This window comes from Eretmochelys imbricata, chromosome 3, assembly GCF_965152235.1.
Source record: "Eretmochelys imbricata isolate rEreImb1 chromosome 3, rEreImb1.hap1, whole genome shotgun sequence".
In the NCBI taxonomy this organism is placed as follows: domain Eukaryota; kingdom Metazoa; phylum Chordata; order Testudines; family Cheloniidae; genus Eretmochelys; species Eretmochelys imbricata.
Window position 1 is genome coordinate 197,462,905 of NC_135574.1, and position 16,669 is coordinate 197,479,573.

The 16,669-nt window shown below is 37.6% G+C and overlaps 1 protein-coding gene across 1 annotated transcript in view; it reads left to right on the forward strand.

Moving 5' to 3' along the window:
• The window catches only part of KIF16B (kinesin family member 16B), a 234,811-nt gene that overhangs the window by 39,882 nt on the left and 178,260 nt on the right, over window positions 1-16,669 (forward strand). Inside the window, exons 4-10 of the mRNA XM_077812041.1 lie at window positions 1,272-1,388; window positions 4,642-4,739; window positions 5,778-5,887; window positions 6,513-6,655; window positions 8,709-8,877; window positions 9,042-9,173; window positions 14,465-14,640. Of these exons, the coding sequence (XP_077668167.1) occupies window positions 1,272-1,388; window positions 4,642-4,739; window positions 5,778-5,887; window positions 6,513-6,655; window positions 8,709-8,877; window positions 9,042-9,173; window positions 14,465-14,640 (945 nt within the window). The remainder of the gene's footprint in view (window positions 1-1,271; window positions 1,389-4,641; window positions 4,740-5,777; window positions 5,888-6,512; window positions 6,656-8,708; window positions 8,878-9,041; window positions 9,174-14,464; window positions 14,641-16,669) is intronic.

Sequence of the window (16,669 nt, forward strand, 5' to 3'; positions counted from 1 at the left end):
GTGGTAAAATGGGGTGGAGAAATGCCTAATAAAAATCGGCAGGGGGTGCAGATATGCTTGCTTGCCCCGGATGCTAAAATGTCTAGTTACATCTCTGTATAGGAATAGTGAGACACAACTCCATGAGGCAGGCTTGAGCATACCCATAGAGGGATTACTAAAAATGAGGCAAATATTGAACTGGATTTTTAAATGAATGAGGTGTGAGTGGAATTATTTCGTGATAATACAACTTCACTTTTTTGAACATTTGGGAAGATGGATAGTGGCGGTCTTCAAACACTATAATCTAGAGATGGTTGAGGGGCAATCAAAGCAACATGAAATGTAGGTATGGATGAGGATTTCAAGAAAGGTACCATAAAAATGGCATTAAATGGAAGACACTCTCTTCAAATAACAGGGAGAGAGTGAGAGAATTGTGCTTACCATTGTCTAAGACACAGGTTCCCAAATCCTGGTACATGAGCTTATTGAAAGTGGCACAGTATAACAGGGTGGTTTGTCCTCTTTAAGGGGTAATGGGGCCTGGAGCCATCCAACCCCACCACAACAGAAAGGAACCAGGCACACCTAAATGGCTGTGTAGATGATCCAGGAGGATGGAGTGATCTACAGTGTCAGATTTGATGAAATTTGAGGGCAAAAGGAGAAGGGGCTATCTGAGGAAAGAAGGTAATTACTATAAAGAAGACATGTTCTGTGCTTTGGCCAGAAGGAAACTGAGATTGAACTCAAAAGTTCTATTATGTAAGAGGTGATCAGTGAAAGGAAAAAGGCCACTTGCCTCTTACACTTGGCTGAAAAAAGGCCACTCATAGTCTCAGGATCAGGGAAGGGTTTTCTTTTTAAAACAGGTATAGACACTTTCAAATTCTGTAGCACTGGGGAAAATATTACAGGTGTAAAGTAACTATTAACAATAGCAGAAAGATGGTCATTATATAGTGCCTAAAATTAGATTTAAAAAAAAAAATGGGGAAGATCTAGGTTTGTTAGAGAAAGTGAAAAGGATACTTTGGCACTGCTGTAAACTAAATAGACTAGTAACATTCTGCATTTAATCAAAATGCTTGCTAGCTAATTCTCTAAAGCAAATATTACTGGTCCAAACCGGTTGCTTGTGTGTGTTAGTGTATATCTGCTGTTTTGCAGTATTTGCAATGTTATGTTTAATAGACTACATTAAACTATATAATTAAAACTACTGCAGATATAATGATTTTTTATCTGTTCAGTCTCTTAAAGCCTTTTTTTGTTTGTTTTTTTAGGTTTTCAGAAATCTTGGCACAGATGTTCTTGCCTCTGCTTTTGAAGGTTATAATGCTTGTATTTTTGCATATGGACAGACTGGATCTGGGAAGTCCTACACTATGATGGGAAATGCTGTACGTCGTGTTTTGCAGACTTCAGTTTTCTTATGCGGTTGGATTCCTTTTGGAACCATCATTCTCTACCTTGTCTGCACCTTGTTACTTCCATTTTATATCTAACTTTTAGTAGTTATCTGGGAGACTTCAAAGTTCCCTATAGTTATGTGGGAGAAATTTTAAATCAGAAAAAATATCTTTGTGTTGCTGTTACATCTAATAATAAGCTATTTGTCGTACACAGATCAGAACAAAAATCTTCAAAAGTGACAAGTGATTTTTGGGTACTCAACTTGAGACACCTTAAAGGGGCTGTGATTTTGAGATTATGTATGCTCAGCACTTTCTGAAAGAGTCTTCCTGATTCCGGGGGGGAGGAGGGAATCAAGATGGCTGTTTGATTCCTATTTGGAAAACAAAACTTCAAGTTGGGAATGGGATCTGAGAATGATCACGGCCGAGTTTGAGTTTTTAACCCACCGTTTAAAAACATTACTCAGACTTTAAATTTAAGGATTAAAGTTCTGGATAACTTTGGCACAGGACCCCTAGCAAAGGAAAGTCCAACTGAAGGGGCATTCTGACAGGAGGAGAGTTGCCCACAATTGACTCCACTGAGGGGGGATTCTTGCTGAAAAAGGGAGGGAACTGGCTGAGGAAACTTTTGAGCGGTGCAGCCAATGGCATGCTGATTAAGTACATCCCAGAAGCATCGTCTGCTGGCTGGACTCTCTTGTAATCCTTGGCTAAAATAATAGCCACCCTCCCCCAGCAGAATTTAAGAAGGGAATGCTGTCACCTGCCCTCTGCCAGTTAAATCCTTTTTGAGCTGTAATTGTGTCATTAATTTTCACCTCCCTGAGCTGGCAAGTGTGAATTTGGCTCTGTCCTGTACTTATTACTATACACACAGCATAAGTAACTTCTTGTATAACGTTATGAAGTTTTTTTTGTGTGGTGAATAAGCATAATAGAATGTTAGGGCCAGAGAAAATTTTGTGAAAGATATAAATTGCTGAAAATGGTATGCTAAGAAACATGCATATTGTGAGACTTCTTGAGTAAATCTGGTGGCCATTATCCTCAAGAGATTTTGCTGTTATATAAGTAGCAATGTTTGTTTGACCCAACTCAGAAATAGAGATCTACAATGATTCTTCTCACTGTGGGCCATAATTATTCTACTTTGGCTGTATATACAAGATTATATAAATGAATAGACAATGGCAGTTGGCTCACAGAGTCATTTGTTGAAAACATCTGACCCAAGACTCTACCTATAGTAAACAAAATTCAAGTTACAAGTAAACAATTTCCTTTTTTTGCTATTCCTTAAAGTACTAGTACTAAAATTCTAGTTAAGGGATTCTTCACCTCCCTAGAGCTTACAGTGCCATTAGCAAATATGCACTGATTGCCAAGCTCTGTAAGTGGCACTGATAATGTGTGATGATATTCTAGTAACAGTGTATTCATTAGAAGAATGGATCCCCAGATGAAGACTTCACTAGTGTGTAATCATCATTGGTTTTAGGTGCCTGCTTTTTTAGATTTCTGATCACTTTTAATTAAATTTTAATAAGAAATGTGCAGCTATATTACCAACAAAACCACCAAAAAAACTCCAACTTAAAGTTGATGGCTAAATTAAACAGAAATATAAAATAAAGGAAAGGTGCAAGCACATGCTTCTATCTGGGGCCCGTAGTTAAGTTTGCCCAACACTTCCTATCTATTAATACTGTGTTTTCAGTATGCCAAACTTTAATTGTCTTGGAATGAGATTTTCCATGCTGGGTGTCTGCTTCAGGCTCATTTTATATACACAATTTTTTTTTTTGCTAAAACTATTCAGCTGTTAAAATTAGAACAGTGGTTCCCAAAATGTGGGTCGCAATCCCCAGGAGGGTTGTGAGATGTTGAAAATCTATGCAGGGTTGGATGGGCCAAACCTGAGTGGCACTGTATGGTATCCTCAGCCAGACGCACAGTGCATTCCGGGCTCTGTCTGGGAAGGACCTGGCCTCCTTTCTCCCTGGGGGAGGCAGAATCGGGCTTCTTCCCCTTCTCCCCCCTGCCTCCCAAACATACCATGAGATAAATTTTTAAGGCTACCCTGGGCAGGGTGGGCTTGCTTATCCTGGGGCTCGTTTTAACAGAGGTGAGCCTAAAGGGGGTCACGGCATGCAAAAGTGTGGGCACCACTGCACTCGAGCACATTCCCCTCCAGGACCTGGAAGTGAACTCAAGATTCTGGTGTCTCAGCATTCCTCTGCTGCTAGTAAATATCTGTGAAACCCCTTGGGGAAGTGTCTCAGCTGCTTCCTAGTGGTTGGTCCACATAACAGTAGAAGTTTATCTTCTGTTAGTTACTCTGTTAGCTCAACTGGCAGAGGTTTGTGCTGATAAACCACATGGGTGTCTTGGAATAGCTGGAATATATGAACCGAAGGTGTTAACCCAGTGACTGTTATGCTAATATTTTTGGCCCATATATTTCATTACAGTTAATATTTCATTTTTTGGTGGGCTTTTACATCTTTGTCTCGCTTTTATATTTCCCCCCATCAACAGGTGTCAGTATGTTTCCACATGCTTCAAATTTTGTTTTTTCAGTTTTCAGAAAGCTTGGAAATTACACACAAAAAACTGTGCAAAAAGAACATTAAGGTTGCAAAATAAAGCACTCAGAAATTGGGAAATACAAGAATTAAAGTTGCCTTAATTTGCCCCCTTGTGCACATATATTATGATAGTCTTTAATTACACTATTGCATGCTATATTTTCCACAGGACCTTTGCCTCACTCAGTGCGGAAGATGGATCTGCTTTGTGGATGGATCAGGGTTATTTAGTGCATGAGGCTGTTGTCTGTAGGACCCCTGCTTTTGTTGCAGGTGTCGGAAGGTGTGTAGTGAATGAGGCAAAGGGTTTCAGGGAGAGAAAGGATAGTCTCATGGTTAAGGCAGTTAAATGTTGCCCTGGAGAACTGGATTCTTTCTCTTCTTTAAGTAGGTGAGATTTGTATGGACCAAATGTGTAGGGCATAGGGTAAAATCTAACCCAAAACTAAGAGCCAGTGCTAGGATCTGAATTGCAAACTGCTTAACCTCCAAGTTGCTATGGCAGTAAAATGAGATATTAAGAGTATTTGCTAATAATTCCCTTCTGGCACAATGACTGGGTATTGTCAATTTCAGTGATTTCTTCTGTTTTTAAAATATACAGTGCGTGCATGTAGTGATGTAGAAAATAAAAATTGTTGTTGCAGGGTGATGCTGGTTTAATACCTAGAATTTGTGAAGGATTATTCAACAGAATAAATGAAAAAATAAGATGGAATGAAGCATCCTTTCGAACAGAAGTCAGGTAGGTTTTATGTATGTTACAAAGATTGCTGGGAATGAACCTACTTGGTTATAAACTCCTTGTTTTCACATTAGTATCTTTTTGTACAATGTGGTTTTAGGGATGAAACTTCTTCTTCTTCTCAGCCTGAAAATGGATTTTTGTGGAAAGCTCTGGTAAAATGTTTTCAGCACTTCTCTGCTGGGCCTCCCACCCATTTTTTTAAATTATTATTATTATTTTATTATTTTTAGTAGTGAAAATATTTATGCTTTTTAAAGCATCCTTCACTAATCCTTCCCCTTGCATTCAAAAATTTCACTGCAGACAGAGACCAAACCTGGAAAACTTCATCTCAGATGGTGAAAGTTTGACATGATTTATAGTCAGGTGAAATAGCTTTTGAGAGTGGAAACACTTAACCTTAAGTTCAGCTGTTGTTGCATGCTCCATTTGTAATAATTTTAAAATACTATAATTCTGCGGTTTTTTTGGCTTTTTGTAAGCAGCAAGAGTAGTAATTATGAAAAATATTAGATTTTTCTACATCCTGTTATCACTTGATCATGATGAAAACAAGTTTTTAACCTTTTTTACGAGAACATTTTCTAATGTCCAAAGTATAAAAAGGAAAGAAGTTTAACATCTTATTTTATTTTCTGTTGATACAACTATCGATAGTAATTTGCATCAAGATATAAGAGTTCTCAGTGGTATTGGGTTAGGAAACATATTACAGTAAACAAAACACTAGGAAACACATGGAGATGTTTACATCATAATACGATCTTTAGAAGTTCTGTTACCACAGAGCTTATATTGTAAGTGGTATCATAACTTGGTGAAAAAGTTACAGATTAGGATCTGTCCTGCAGAATGCCTACATGCAGGAGTGACTTGGAGTGAGTCAATTGGACTCATGTGGGTGAAGTCACTCCTATGTAAACTGCAGGATTGAGGCTCAATTCTACCATCTGAATGAGATCTTTCCAGTAATTTTGATTTTTTAAATCTTGTATCATTCAATATTTTTTCTAAATTCAAATACTTTTGTTTCAGTTATCTGGAAATCTATAATGAACGTGTGAGAGATCTGCTAAGGCGGAAATCATCAAAAACGTATAATTTAAGAATACGAGAGCATCCGAAAGAAGGGCCTTACGTTGAGGGTAAAATCACTTCATTGCTTTCTACTTCACGAATATTTTCAGGTTTATGTTTAATTGTATGTCCCTGTTTTTGTTTTTAAATTGTCAGTGCAAATGAAGATGAAGGTGAAAGGCCATATATTTCATCATCACTGTAAAAGCATTATTGGGAACAGCCTTTTTTATTTTCTACAGTTCTCATTTCCAAACTCTTCTAAAGTACAACACTTTTTTTACTGAAGTGAAGCTCTGCTAAATGATTTCAAATCAGCATTAGGTCTAACTTATAAATCATGGATGTTTGAAATGAAAAGGATCTATTAGAATCTAACCATCTTAGTCTACCACTCTGCCAATGCCGGTTCTTTTCCCTTGAGAGGTTGGACATATGCTATATGCTTTGAAGAGAAGTATGCAATCTTTTTAACTATTCTGCTGTAAATATTATAATAGTCTGAAGAAGTATTCTTCACACAATGTCTCATTCCTCTATTTAAAAGAAAGAAAGGAAATCGGACTATAAATGCTTTCTGTGCTATTTCAGCACTGCTGCATTGTACTGAGGTGGACTTGAATCTCAATCAGTTCACAGTACCTTCATAAGTATACTTCTTTTTAATTTATAATAATTTTTGCTTCTGTTCAGATTTGTCCAAACATTTAGTACAAAATTACAGCGATGTAGAGGAACTTATGGAAGCAGGAAACATAAATCGAACCACTGCTGCAACTGGAATGAATGATGTTAGCAGCAGGTCTCATGCCATTTTCACGATCAACTTCACTCAGGTAAAAAGAATTGCATTGTCTTTAAATGTTTGCATGTGCTAACAAACATGTAGCTGTCAAATTAGCAGCTTCGGAGACCCAGTTACTTCTATTGATGCAGACACAGTGACGAAACGAGGACAGACACTTGGATGGATTTTAAGTGTCCGGCTGCAACTTTTATTAAGCTTAAACACAGGGGAGGGGTGTTATCCACCTATCACCCTTACTTTCCTATACCAGGCATTTAAGTGGGAAGGGTACAAGGGCTCCTACCACATAACCCTTTCCCTAGACTGTCCCCTAGCACTCAGCTCGGTCTGAGGCCTGCCCTCTCCGCCCCCTGAAGGGGACAAAATGTGCAGAAAGGTGGGGATTTCGGCTTTACCCTGTCCCATGAACCCAAGGCCCATCAGCAAAATCCCAAGTCTTTTACCACTGGGAAACATTCATTTTATCCTTTCAACTGAACTGAAAACCCAGGCTGAGATGAATTAACAGCTCAACCAAGTACCTCAGTTAGGTACTAAGTGCATTCCTACTGTCACTTGTGGTTTGAAGGAGGTGTGAGGAAAGGCCTCTGCCAGTTGGCTCTCTGGGAGAAAATTCCTTCCTAATCCCCAAGGCAATCAGCTAGACCTGCAGCATCTGCCAGACTGAATTCGTATTCCTAGTTCAGGGTGGGTATGGTGGGGCTGCTGGAATGGAGCTGAAAGAGGCTCCTGGTGGCGTGGGCTCCACGTTAAATCCCCAGAGCTGGTGGTGTGAGCCAGGTAGCATCTCTCACGTACAACTGGCCAATGGATGTTAGAGACTCCAAGGTGGGGAGAAGCTACTTGGTGTCCTTCAGTGAGTGTCTCCCTCCCTCAATGCTAGGGCTAACCCCCTTTACCACTAGTCCCTTCAATTTCCCTCACCTGTTGAGGCAGGTGGGTGGTATTTGTCTTCTGCAGCAGAGAAAGGGAAAGGTATGTTTTTGTTAGAGTTAAATGTGGTATGATGAACTTCTCAGTGACTGTATTAAGACACTGTACATTATAGTGCCTAGTTATTCTAAAAACAACACTTCTCAGATGCACCATTCTGGGAGATAATTCACAGAAACTCAAGTTAGCTAAAACTCAGTGAATAACTAATGCATAGTCTCTTATGTTGCCGTAGAATCCCAACAACAAAAGGGAAAAATTTTGAAAATCGTGTGATTTGCATAAAAGTAGCACATAAAAGTAGTGACTGCCTTTTATGCTTTAATGTTGGCCAGACACTCCTGAAATCCAGTCCCATGGCCCAAACTGGTCTCCCATTAACTGTTCCTCTTCTGGCTACTCGAGTCCTAACTTGAGTACATATTCATCTCATTCATCTCTGGACTAATGGGGTGACCAAATACATTCATCTAGGTATTTGTTTTCCACTCCAATTCCCAGTAGTAGTCTACCTTAGAAAAGGGAGTTTACTATTTTATTTTATTTTATGGGGCTAATAGGCCTATGGAGAGTTTTATGGAAGGAAGGTAGCATATGGCATGGATGCAATTTTCATTTTTTCCATAGCATGTTGCAAAAAGTTGTGTATTTTGTTAACAGTGGAATTACTCAGCTCCCAGCTTTTAGAGAAGGGTGGGAGGTAAGCCAACAAATGGTATCGGTATATTGTTCAAAGATGCTATATAAGTATGAAGGGGAAATCTGAGTGAAAAGTTTGTGTATGTAAAAACTGTAACACTGATTGTTAGTCAAAAACTTAATACAGATTTAACAGGTGAGTTTATTGTACTTCTTTAAAATATCAGTACATCTTAAGACATTTGTGGTTGGTGTGTATATGTAAATAGCTTCAATGCTTGGAATATTCCTTATGAAAATTACTTAAATGAGTATTATGCAGCTGCTTGTCGACAGAACTCCTTTCTTTGGTACCTTGAATACATCTGACTTCTAAAGCTCTATTACTGTAAACAAATTTAATGTAATCTTAAAACATGACATGGAAGATACAAACTGAATTCAGTAATATTCTGGAACTTCATTGCTTAATCCATTATTTTTTATTTTCTTTTTGTATTTTTCTTTAGGCTAAATTTGATGCTGAAATGCCTTGTGAGACTGTTAGCAAGATCCATTTGGTAGATCTTGCTGGAAGTGAGAGAGCAGATGCCACCGGTGCTACAGGGGTTAGATTAAAGGAAGGAGGGAATATTAACAAATCTCTAGTTACTCTGGGAAATGTCATTTCTGCCTTAGGTATGTCTCTGTTTTCTTTCATGCTCAGTCCCCTTTATGCATTAATATTTGTTTTTGCAGTTGGTTTGTGTTGAATCCACTGCAGTGGGTAATAGCTCAATGGTTTTTAATTTCTTAAAAAAATTAATCAATATACAGAATTGCTTTTTCCCCCTCTCTCTCAGCTGATTTATCTCAGGATGCAACAAATCCTCTTGCAAAGAAGAAGCAAGTATTTGTGCCTTACAGGGACTCTGTGTTGACGTGGCTGTTGAAAGATAGCCTAGGAGGAAACTCTAAAACGATAATGATTGCCAGTAAGTGTTTTAAATTACTTTTCTTCATTCTTAACACTTTATACAAATTAGCTGTAAATATTTTGATTCCAAATGCCTCATTAAGAAATGGTGTTGTTTACACCTTGTTAAATTAATGATTACTTTGCAGAGCAAAGCATTCTAATACAGTCCATACCCTTTTGTTAAGTGTTCTCTTCTTCATAAAGTATGATATAAACGCTGTTGTCCTTTAAAAAATAATAATAATAATAATAATAATTGTAGGATGGATCCCTAGCAGTGGAACGAGGACATAAATATTTGTAAAAGCGGCAAAGAGTCCTGTGGAACCTTATAGACTAACAGACGTATTGGAGCATAAGTTTTCGTGGGTGCGAAAACTTATGTTCCAATACGTCTGCTAGTCTATAAGGTGCCACAGGACTCTTTACCGCTTTTACAGATCCAGACTAACACAACTACCCTTCTGATACATAAAAATTGTATGCTTTAAAAAAAAAACAAGCCCCAAACTATTTTATTACTAAATATATACAACCAAATTTTCAGGTAGACGTGAACAGTTGCACATATTTGTGTGTGCAAATCAGGTGTTTGCATGTGCATATCACTAGCTGTGTCTAACTGATCGTGTATGCCAAATATCTAGTTTATGTGCATTCACTGGGCACTTTATGCGTAAATTGTGTGTGCTCAAATGAAAGTGCATGATTATGACCACCACTTCTAAAATCTGTACCAGAACTTTTTTGTTCCTTCTTTAGAAATTAATTTTCTGAATCTGTACTGTTTAGCTAATCTGATCAATTCAGGCTGAAATCAAACATCCCTGTTTTGTGATTCATTTGCCTCCTAGACAACTCAGTTTACGTGTGTGTGTGTATGTGTGCGTGTGTTCACTGCTCTCATACCAGGCACCCTCTGTCTGTGATCTAAAAGTCAAGGCTTTTTTTCCCCTCCTTCTGGCTTGTATATCATCACCAGTAATAAAGATCCAGAATGTGAATATACCCCATAATTTTGTTGATGTGCGAGCTAGCTTACATTCCCGTAACTATATTGTACCTGCAGCATTAATAGTAGAAAATAGTAATAAAGAATAGTTTGGTCTCATTTGACTCAGAATACACACAGGAGGCAGGTCTGTTGAGTAAGAATGTGCCATATCTACAGAGTTACTCTTCTGACATTAACAGAACTTTAATCTGTTGTGTTAAGCTTCATTATTTATAAGCTGCTCTTGTGAGAACTTTTTTACAGTTTAAACAGAAAGTTCAGTAATGGCTCTTTTCACTCAACAAACATTTACCTCTACATCACAGGGCGGATGTGCCATGGTCTCGCTTATCCCACAGTTCATCAGCCCATTGAAATGTCAAGTATGTTTCCAAACAAGATTATAAAGAAATAAAACGGCAGTGAGATTGGGCTGTGTATGTTGCTTGTTTTTGTGTAGCAGAACTGAAGGGTGAAAGACGATGAAAAATTACTTTAACTGGTTTAGAGTAGCAGCCATGTTAGTCTGTATCCGCAAAAAGAACAGGAGTACTTGTGGCACCTTAGAGACTAACAAATTTATTAGAGCATAAGCTTTTGTGGGCTACAGCTCACTTCATCGGATGCATAGAATGGAACATAGACTAAGAAGATATAGATATACACATACAGAGAAGGTGGAAGTTGCTATACAAACTGTAAGAGGCTGATTAATTAAGATGAGCTCTTATCAGCAGGAGGAAAAAAAACTTTTGTAGGGATAATCAAGATGGCCCATTTAGACAGTTGACAAGAAGGTGTGAGCATACTTAACATAGGGAAATAGATTCAATATGTGTAATGACCCAGCCACTCCCAGTCTCTATTCAAACCCAAGTTAATGGTATCTAGTTTGCATATTAATTCAAGCTCAGCAGTTTCTCGTTGGAGTCTGTTTTTGAAGCTTTTCTGTTGCAAAATTGCCACCCTTAAATCTTTTACTGAGTGGCCAGAGTGGTTGAAGTGTTCTCCTACCGGTTTTTGAATGTTGTTATTCCTGATGTCAGATTTATCCCTACAAAAGTTTTTTTTCTCCTGCTGATAAGAGCTCATCTTAATTAATTAGCCTCTTACAGTTTTTATGGCAACTTCCACCTTCTCTGTATGTGTATATCTATATCTTCTTAGTATATGTTCCATTCTATGCATCCGATGAAGTGAGCTGTAGCCCATGAAAGCTTATGCTCTAATAAATTTGTTAGTCTCTAAGGTGCCACAAGTACTCCTGTTCTTTTTACTTTAATTGGGATTCTCACTTGTCCTTTGCTTATGCAAGTGCAGTGTAACTCATCTCAATCTTGGGTTCTCCTGTTACTGGGGGAAGCATCTGGAAGGTAACAGATAAAGTTATAGTTCTTCAGTGAGTACTACCTAGTTGACTGGTACTCCCAGGATAATTGCTTCCAGTTCATGATCTTTAAATCTTTTAAAAATCTGTGCCATTCCCTCACCAGGTGCTGTCTTTTTGGAGTATAAACAGGAGGTGTGGCCTCCAGCTCCATTTCGTCATTTCTGAATGCCAAAGTAACAGTCTGCTCACAACACTACTTGTTTCTTCATTTTGAGTATTTTTTTACTGCTTGAGGGGGGTGTGTGTGTGTGTGTGTGTGTGTGTGTGTTCTTAAATTATCTAGTCAATCAGTTTCTTTTGTTTAAAAACAAGTTTTCAGCGACCGTGCCATTATGGGCATCATCCAGGATACTGCACTCTATGGGCTGCTTCCCCTTCTCCTACTGTCATTCCTTCTAGGCTGACTTCCTACCCTCCTGTGTAGTTCATCTCTCTCTCTCTCTCTCGTCTGACCTACATGGTGGAAGCATTTGAGAGCCCAGTGCTTGTAATGCTGTGATGTCTGTTACTGACACCTAAGTTTGGTGTCTAAGAAAGTCACACAGCCCAAATGTGTTTAGTCTGCCTCTTCTTTAACCAAACCTGCAAAGACCAGGAAGGCCACCTCATACTACAGATGGGAGAGTTTTTTTTTAGGTCCAGTTGACTATTTTGGGAATCATATATGTTAAAAGTACCTAACACTTAATGGGCACCACTAGAGACAAATACAAAATAATTACAATCCTCTTTGCCTATTAAATACTATAAAGGATTTTTCCGTAAGGGAATTGTGACATTTCCCAGGATACAGTCTGGATGGTTGAATAGCTGTGTCCCCTTAGTTCTCCAATTGGGGTGCCTTTTATACTGCTTTGCTGTGAGAATAACCACTCCTGGTCTGTTTATACACAGCCTCTAGCATGCAAAATCACTCCCAGCTCAATTATAAGAATGCTTCCAGCCAGTCACTCCTGACTTATATTACAGGGTGACACCAGCAAATTCTCAGTTTCAGGCTTGTCCCCCAAAATGTGTGTCTTGTATTGCCCTGTACCCTCCTGCACAATACAGGCTCATAGAAAGTCTGTCATTTCGTTGTTAAAAAATAATATGCACAAACCCTGTTATATCAAATGGAGGTTTCCAGATGTGTCAGTTAAAACATACACTTGTTTAGATAAAACAATACGACCAGTTTATTAACTACTGAAAGATAGAATTTAAGTGATTAAAAGTAATGAGGGATAAAAGTAAAATTTGGTTACAAAGAAATAAAAGGTAAAACATGAATTAATACCTAACAAGCTAAGTGAATTTAAAGCAAAAGGTTTCTCTCCTCATATGCTTACAGCAGTCTGACTGGATTCCTTCAGCCAGGACCAGTCCCTCAGTTCAGTGATGCTCCTTTTGTCTTTCAAATGTTGATGCCGTGAGTAGAGATGAGGGGAGAGAGGTGATTTGGGGCCTCTGTTCCTTGTTTTCATCTTTCCCTCCTCTTCGAGAATCATCTCCAGCTGGGGATCAGACGACAGCAAGTCTGTCTGCCAGGATGTAAATTTCTCACTCACACCCTTCTAACTATCAAAGAATCATGGCTTAACCAGGTGATAGTCCATTTGAAGTTATTAACACCTGACTGAGCCATCAGTTTGCCTTTCTGTCTCTGAGGAACTGGTCTGGGCTGCTTTTCCAGATTTGGAAAGTGCCTTAGTAACATCAGACAATAGAATCTTATAACTTTACATAAAAATGTTCCCACATATTTTACCAGGACAATACTGATCCGCAAATTATGAGTTTTTAGTTTGTATTCTGCACAAAATTTATCATAGTTTTGTAAAAGTGGTGAACATAAGGGTACAATCTATCACAGGAATGAGTAGAATAAAGGAGTGATGATAGCATCTGTGGCAGTGTGTAGCATAAATGGACACAGAACAAGAGCTGAGGGAAATACATTCCATTCCCCTCCATCCCCAAATTTGTGAACCACTGACAAGGAAAAGCCCATACATTTGTGATAAACACAGAATGAGGCAAAGAGAAAATATCTCATTCTTCTACTGATGATTGTTTAGTTACTTTCTCAGAGCCCACATAGTCTCATTCTGCTATTCTCCGGTTCAGTCTTATAAAGGTGTTAAACATCTTGTTAGTGAAGGTCAGTATCCCATCTCTTCTCTTGAGTAGTGTCCTATTTTCCTGTGCTATGATGATAGATACCACTGTGGAATATCTGTCCCAAACCTTGCTACTCTACTTGTATTTGAGGATTCATTTTTTAAAAACCTTGGGAATATCTTGTCCATTTGCTTTTAGAAGCAGTAATGTATGGCTGCTATACTGGAAAAATATGTGAAGAAAACATTTATTGACATATTCAGTAAAATGTTCTTGTTCTTTCTCATTAAATTGCCTTTGTAGAAAAGCACTATTGGAGTCCTTTTGTGCATCATGTGAGCCTTGGAAGCAGTTAGTTCAAGGATAGTACTGTGTGCTGCCATATACCCACAGCTCAGCCCAAAGACCAAGTTTATAAGTGGGTGCTGTGGTTTCTTCTCTGTTCTTTTTTTATGTCAAGGTATATCCTATAAATTCCTTTAAAAATGGACAATTAGTGTTGTCGTTTGCTTGAACCAACTTCCTCATTTGAAGATGGTATTGAGAATTAGAATAAACTGCTTTCTCCTGTTCTTGAGTTTGAACTCTGTTATATAGGGAATACATTCAAGGAGCATGGTATCCTCACCATTGAGTTGATGAACCTCTGAGTTTTATAAAAACCAGGTAGTTTGATGGCAAGATTTTTTTATAATCTCTGAATAATTGAGCTTGTTTTCTCTCCATCCAAAAGATGCCTATCTGACATTTTAAATTACAAACCAACTTTATTAAGTGAAACATTTGGTGCTGGCTAAACTATTTCTGAATTAATTCTCAGCTATTTCACCTGCTGATGTCAATTATGGAGAAACCTTAAGTACACTTCGCTATGCAAATAGAGCCAAAAACATCATCAACAAGCCTACTATTAATGAGGATCCTAACGTCAAACTAATTCGTGAGCTGAGAGCTGAAATAGCCCGATTAAAAACCTTGCTTGCTCAAGGGAATCAGGTTAGTTTTAGATTTATGTATAATTTTCGCTGAGTAACAGCATCTATTTCTAGATCCTAATGAGATCATTATCTTTTTTCATTATATTGACCTGAATAAACAAGCACTGTGAAGTCATGAATGAATGTAATTTTCTTCTTTGAATTGGCTTCCAATTGGCCAGTGTGATATCTGCTTTTGTGTAAAATTTTTTACCTCGCCTTGATATGATTAGAACATAATTATATGTTGTGGGTAAGTATTCACTGCAGCATATGGGCATTTAGGTGCACCACCCCATTAACAATAAAGAAATAGGTATGCCTAGCTTGGTGGGTTGAAAAGATACCCTTGTACATTTTTTTCAGCGCAAGAATATTCAAGATACCATAAAATATCTGAACACATACTTTGTAAATAAGATTAAATTCATGTTGAGACTTGTAAATATTATACTGTAGAGAAAGGTAGGGTATTTGAAAAGCTTGTAACCACAACGTCTTTGACTATGTAGTACTACAGAGAGCAAATAGTGTGCTTAGCAAACATCTAAAAATATTGTTGATACCTCCATATAGTACAAAGTGCAAACTATGAATAAAATAAATTGATTATTCAATAAAGATGAAAGGACACATTCCACCCATTTTTCTCAGTCTTCAAATCAGAAAGTTCAGAACGTAAGACATTTAAATTTTATTAGAAAAATAGTTGTTTAATTAGTCTTGCTATTAGTCTGTTGCTGGTTATGTTTTAGGGAAGTGATTTTTTGGACACCTAAAAGTATGGGAGTCTTATTAAAGATGGTAAAACTGGTTATATTTAGAAGAGAGACTCCAGGTTTTACATTTCTTTAACACTGAAGGTTTTTAATTTTACTATAGCAGAAAGTTTTTAAAAATAGTATTTGATATTGACTCCCATACTGCCAGACCTCTCACCTATTTTAGCAAGGTGACCATTTTTAATAGGTTAAGAAATTCCAGTTGTTAAACTCTATTTTAATTTATCACTTATGCGATGCTGCTTAACCTTCTAGTTGCTGGACTGAACAAAACTTGTTTCCTTCTTAAAGACCATTTGTAAGAATCCAGGCTGAATTTGAAATATGTGATTCATTCAGCTACCAATGAACCAGTGAAGAAATTGTAGGTGTTACAGCTCTGTCCACCTAATAGTCACTCTAAATAACAACAATACGTTAATTCTATTGAAATGAATGTATATTTTTCATAAAGTTTCAGTGTCTGATTCCCTGAAAGGCGCCGTGCTGTTAAGTTCTGAGAAAAATGGAACGGTTAAGCCTAATAATACTGTAAATATAGATGTAAATATGAATTGATGACTCCATAGGTAAGGTTCACAGGAGTGTTCATCCCAGGACCCCTATTCAGTTGAGGAGTACTTGTCATCTTCAGTGCACAGTTTTGAGTGTCAAATATGCATATTAAGAGATCATATATAAAGAAGCACAGCTGCTTTGGAATTGTGCTTCATTCCATACTAAAGGTATTGTATGGAATGCTGGTTGGCATCAAAAGAATTCTCTATCCAGTACTAAGCAGTACAGTCCCTCTATTTTTTTGTATCTATTTATCCTTATTCTGTTTAGTTTTTGTTATCTCTTTTGGGTGCTGTAAACTAATTAACTTGAATATCTGTCTCTGGTGATTCTTGAAATTAAGGAACGTGATTTAAAGGTCTATAGTAGAACCTGGCTAATGGAGACTTCCAAACAATGCTATTGTGCGTTATCAGATTTTCTAATTGAACAAACATGATTGGGAAGGTGCGAATAAACTGTATTAAAAATTGTACTCTTTAATTTATTTTTATAAGTAAAAATAATTTCGTTTAATTATAGTATGAAATGTCCAAAGCTAGTCAGTGTAGTTTGGGACTTTTTCTAAAATAAAACAAAGTGAAAACGTAATTGTCCACAGTATCCTGCTTAAATATTTGCTGAGAAATGGGATGAGGTCCCCTTGCATATTTCGTGAAAAATATCAGGTTTGCGGATTACTAAAGGACGTATTAGTACAATTCTACT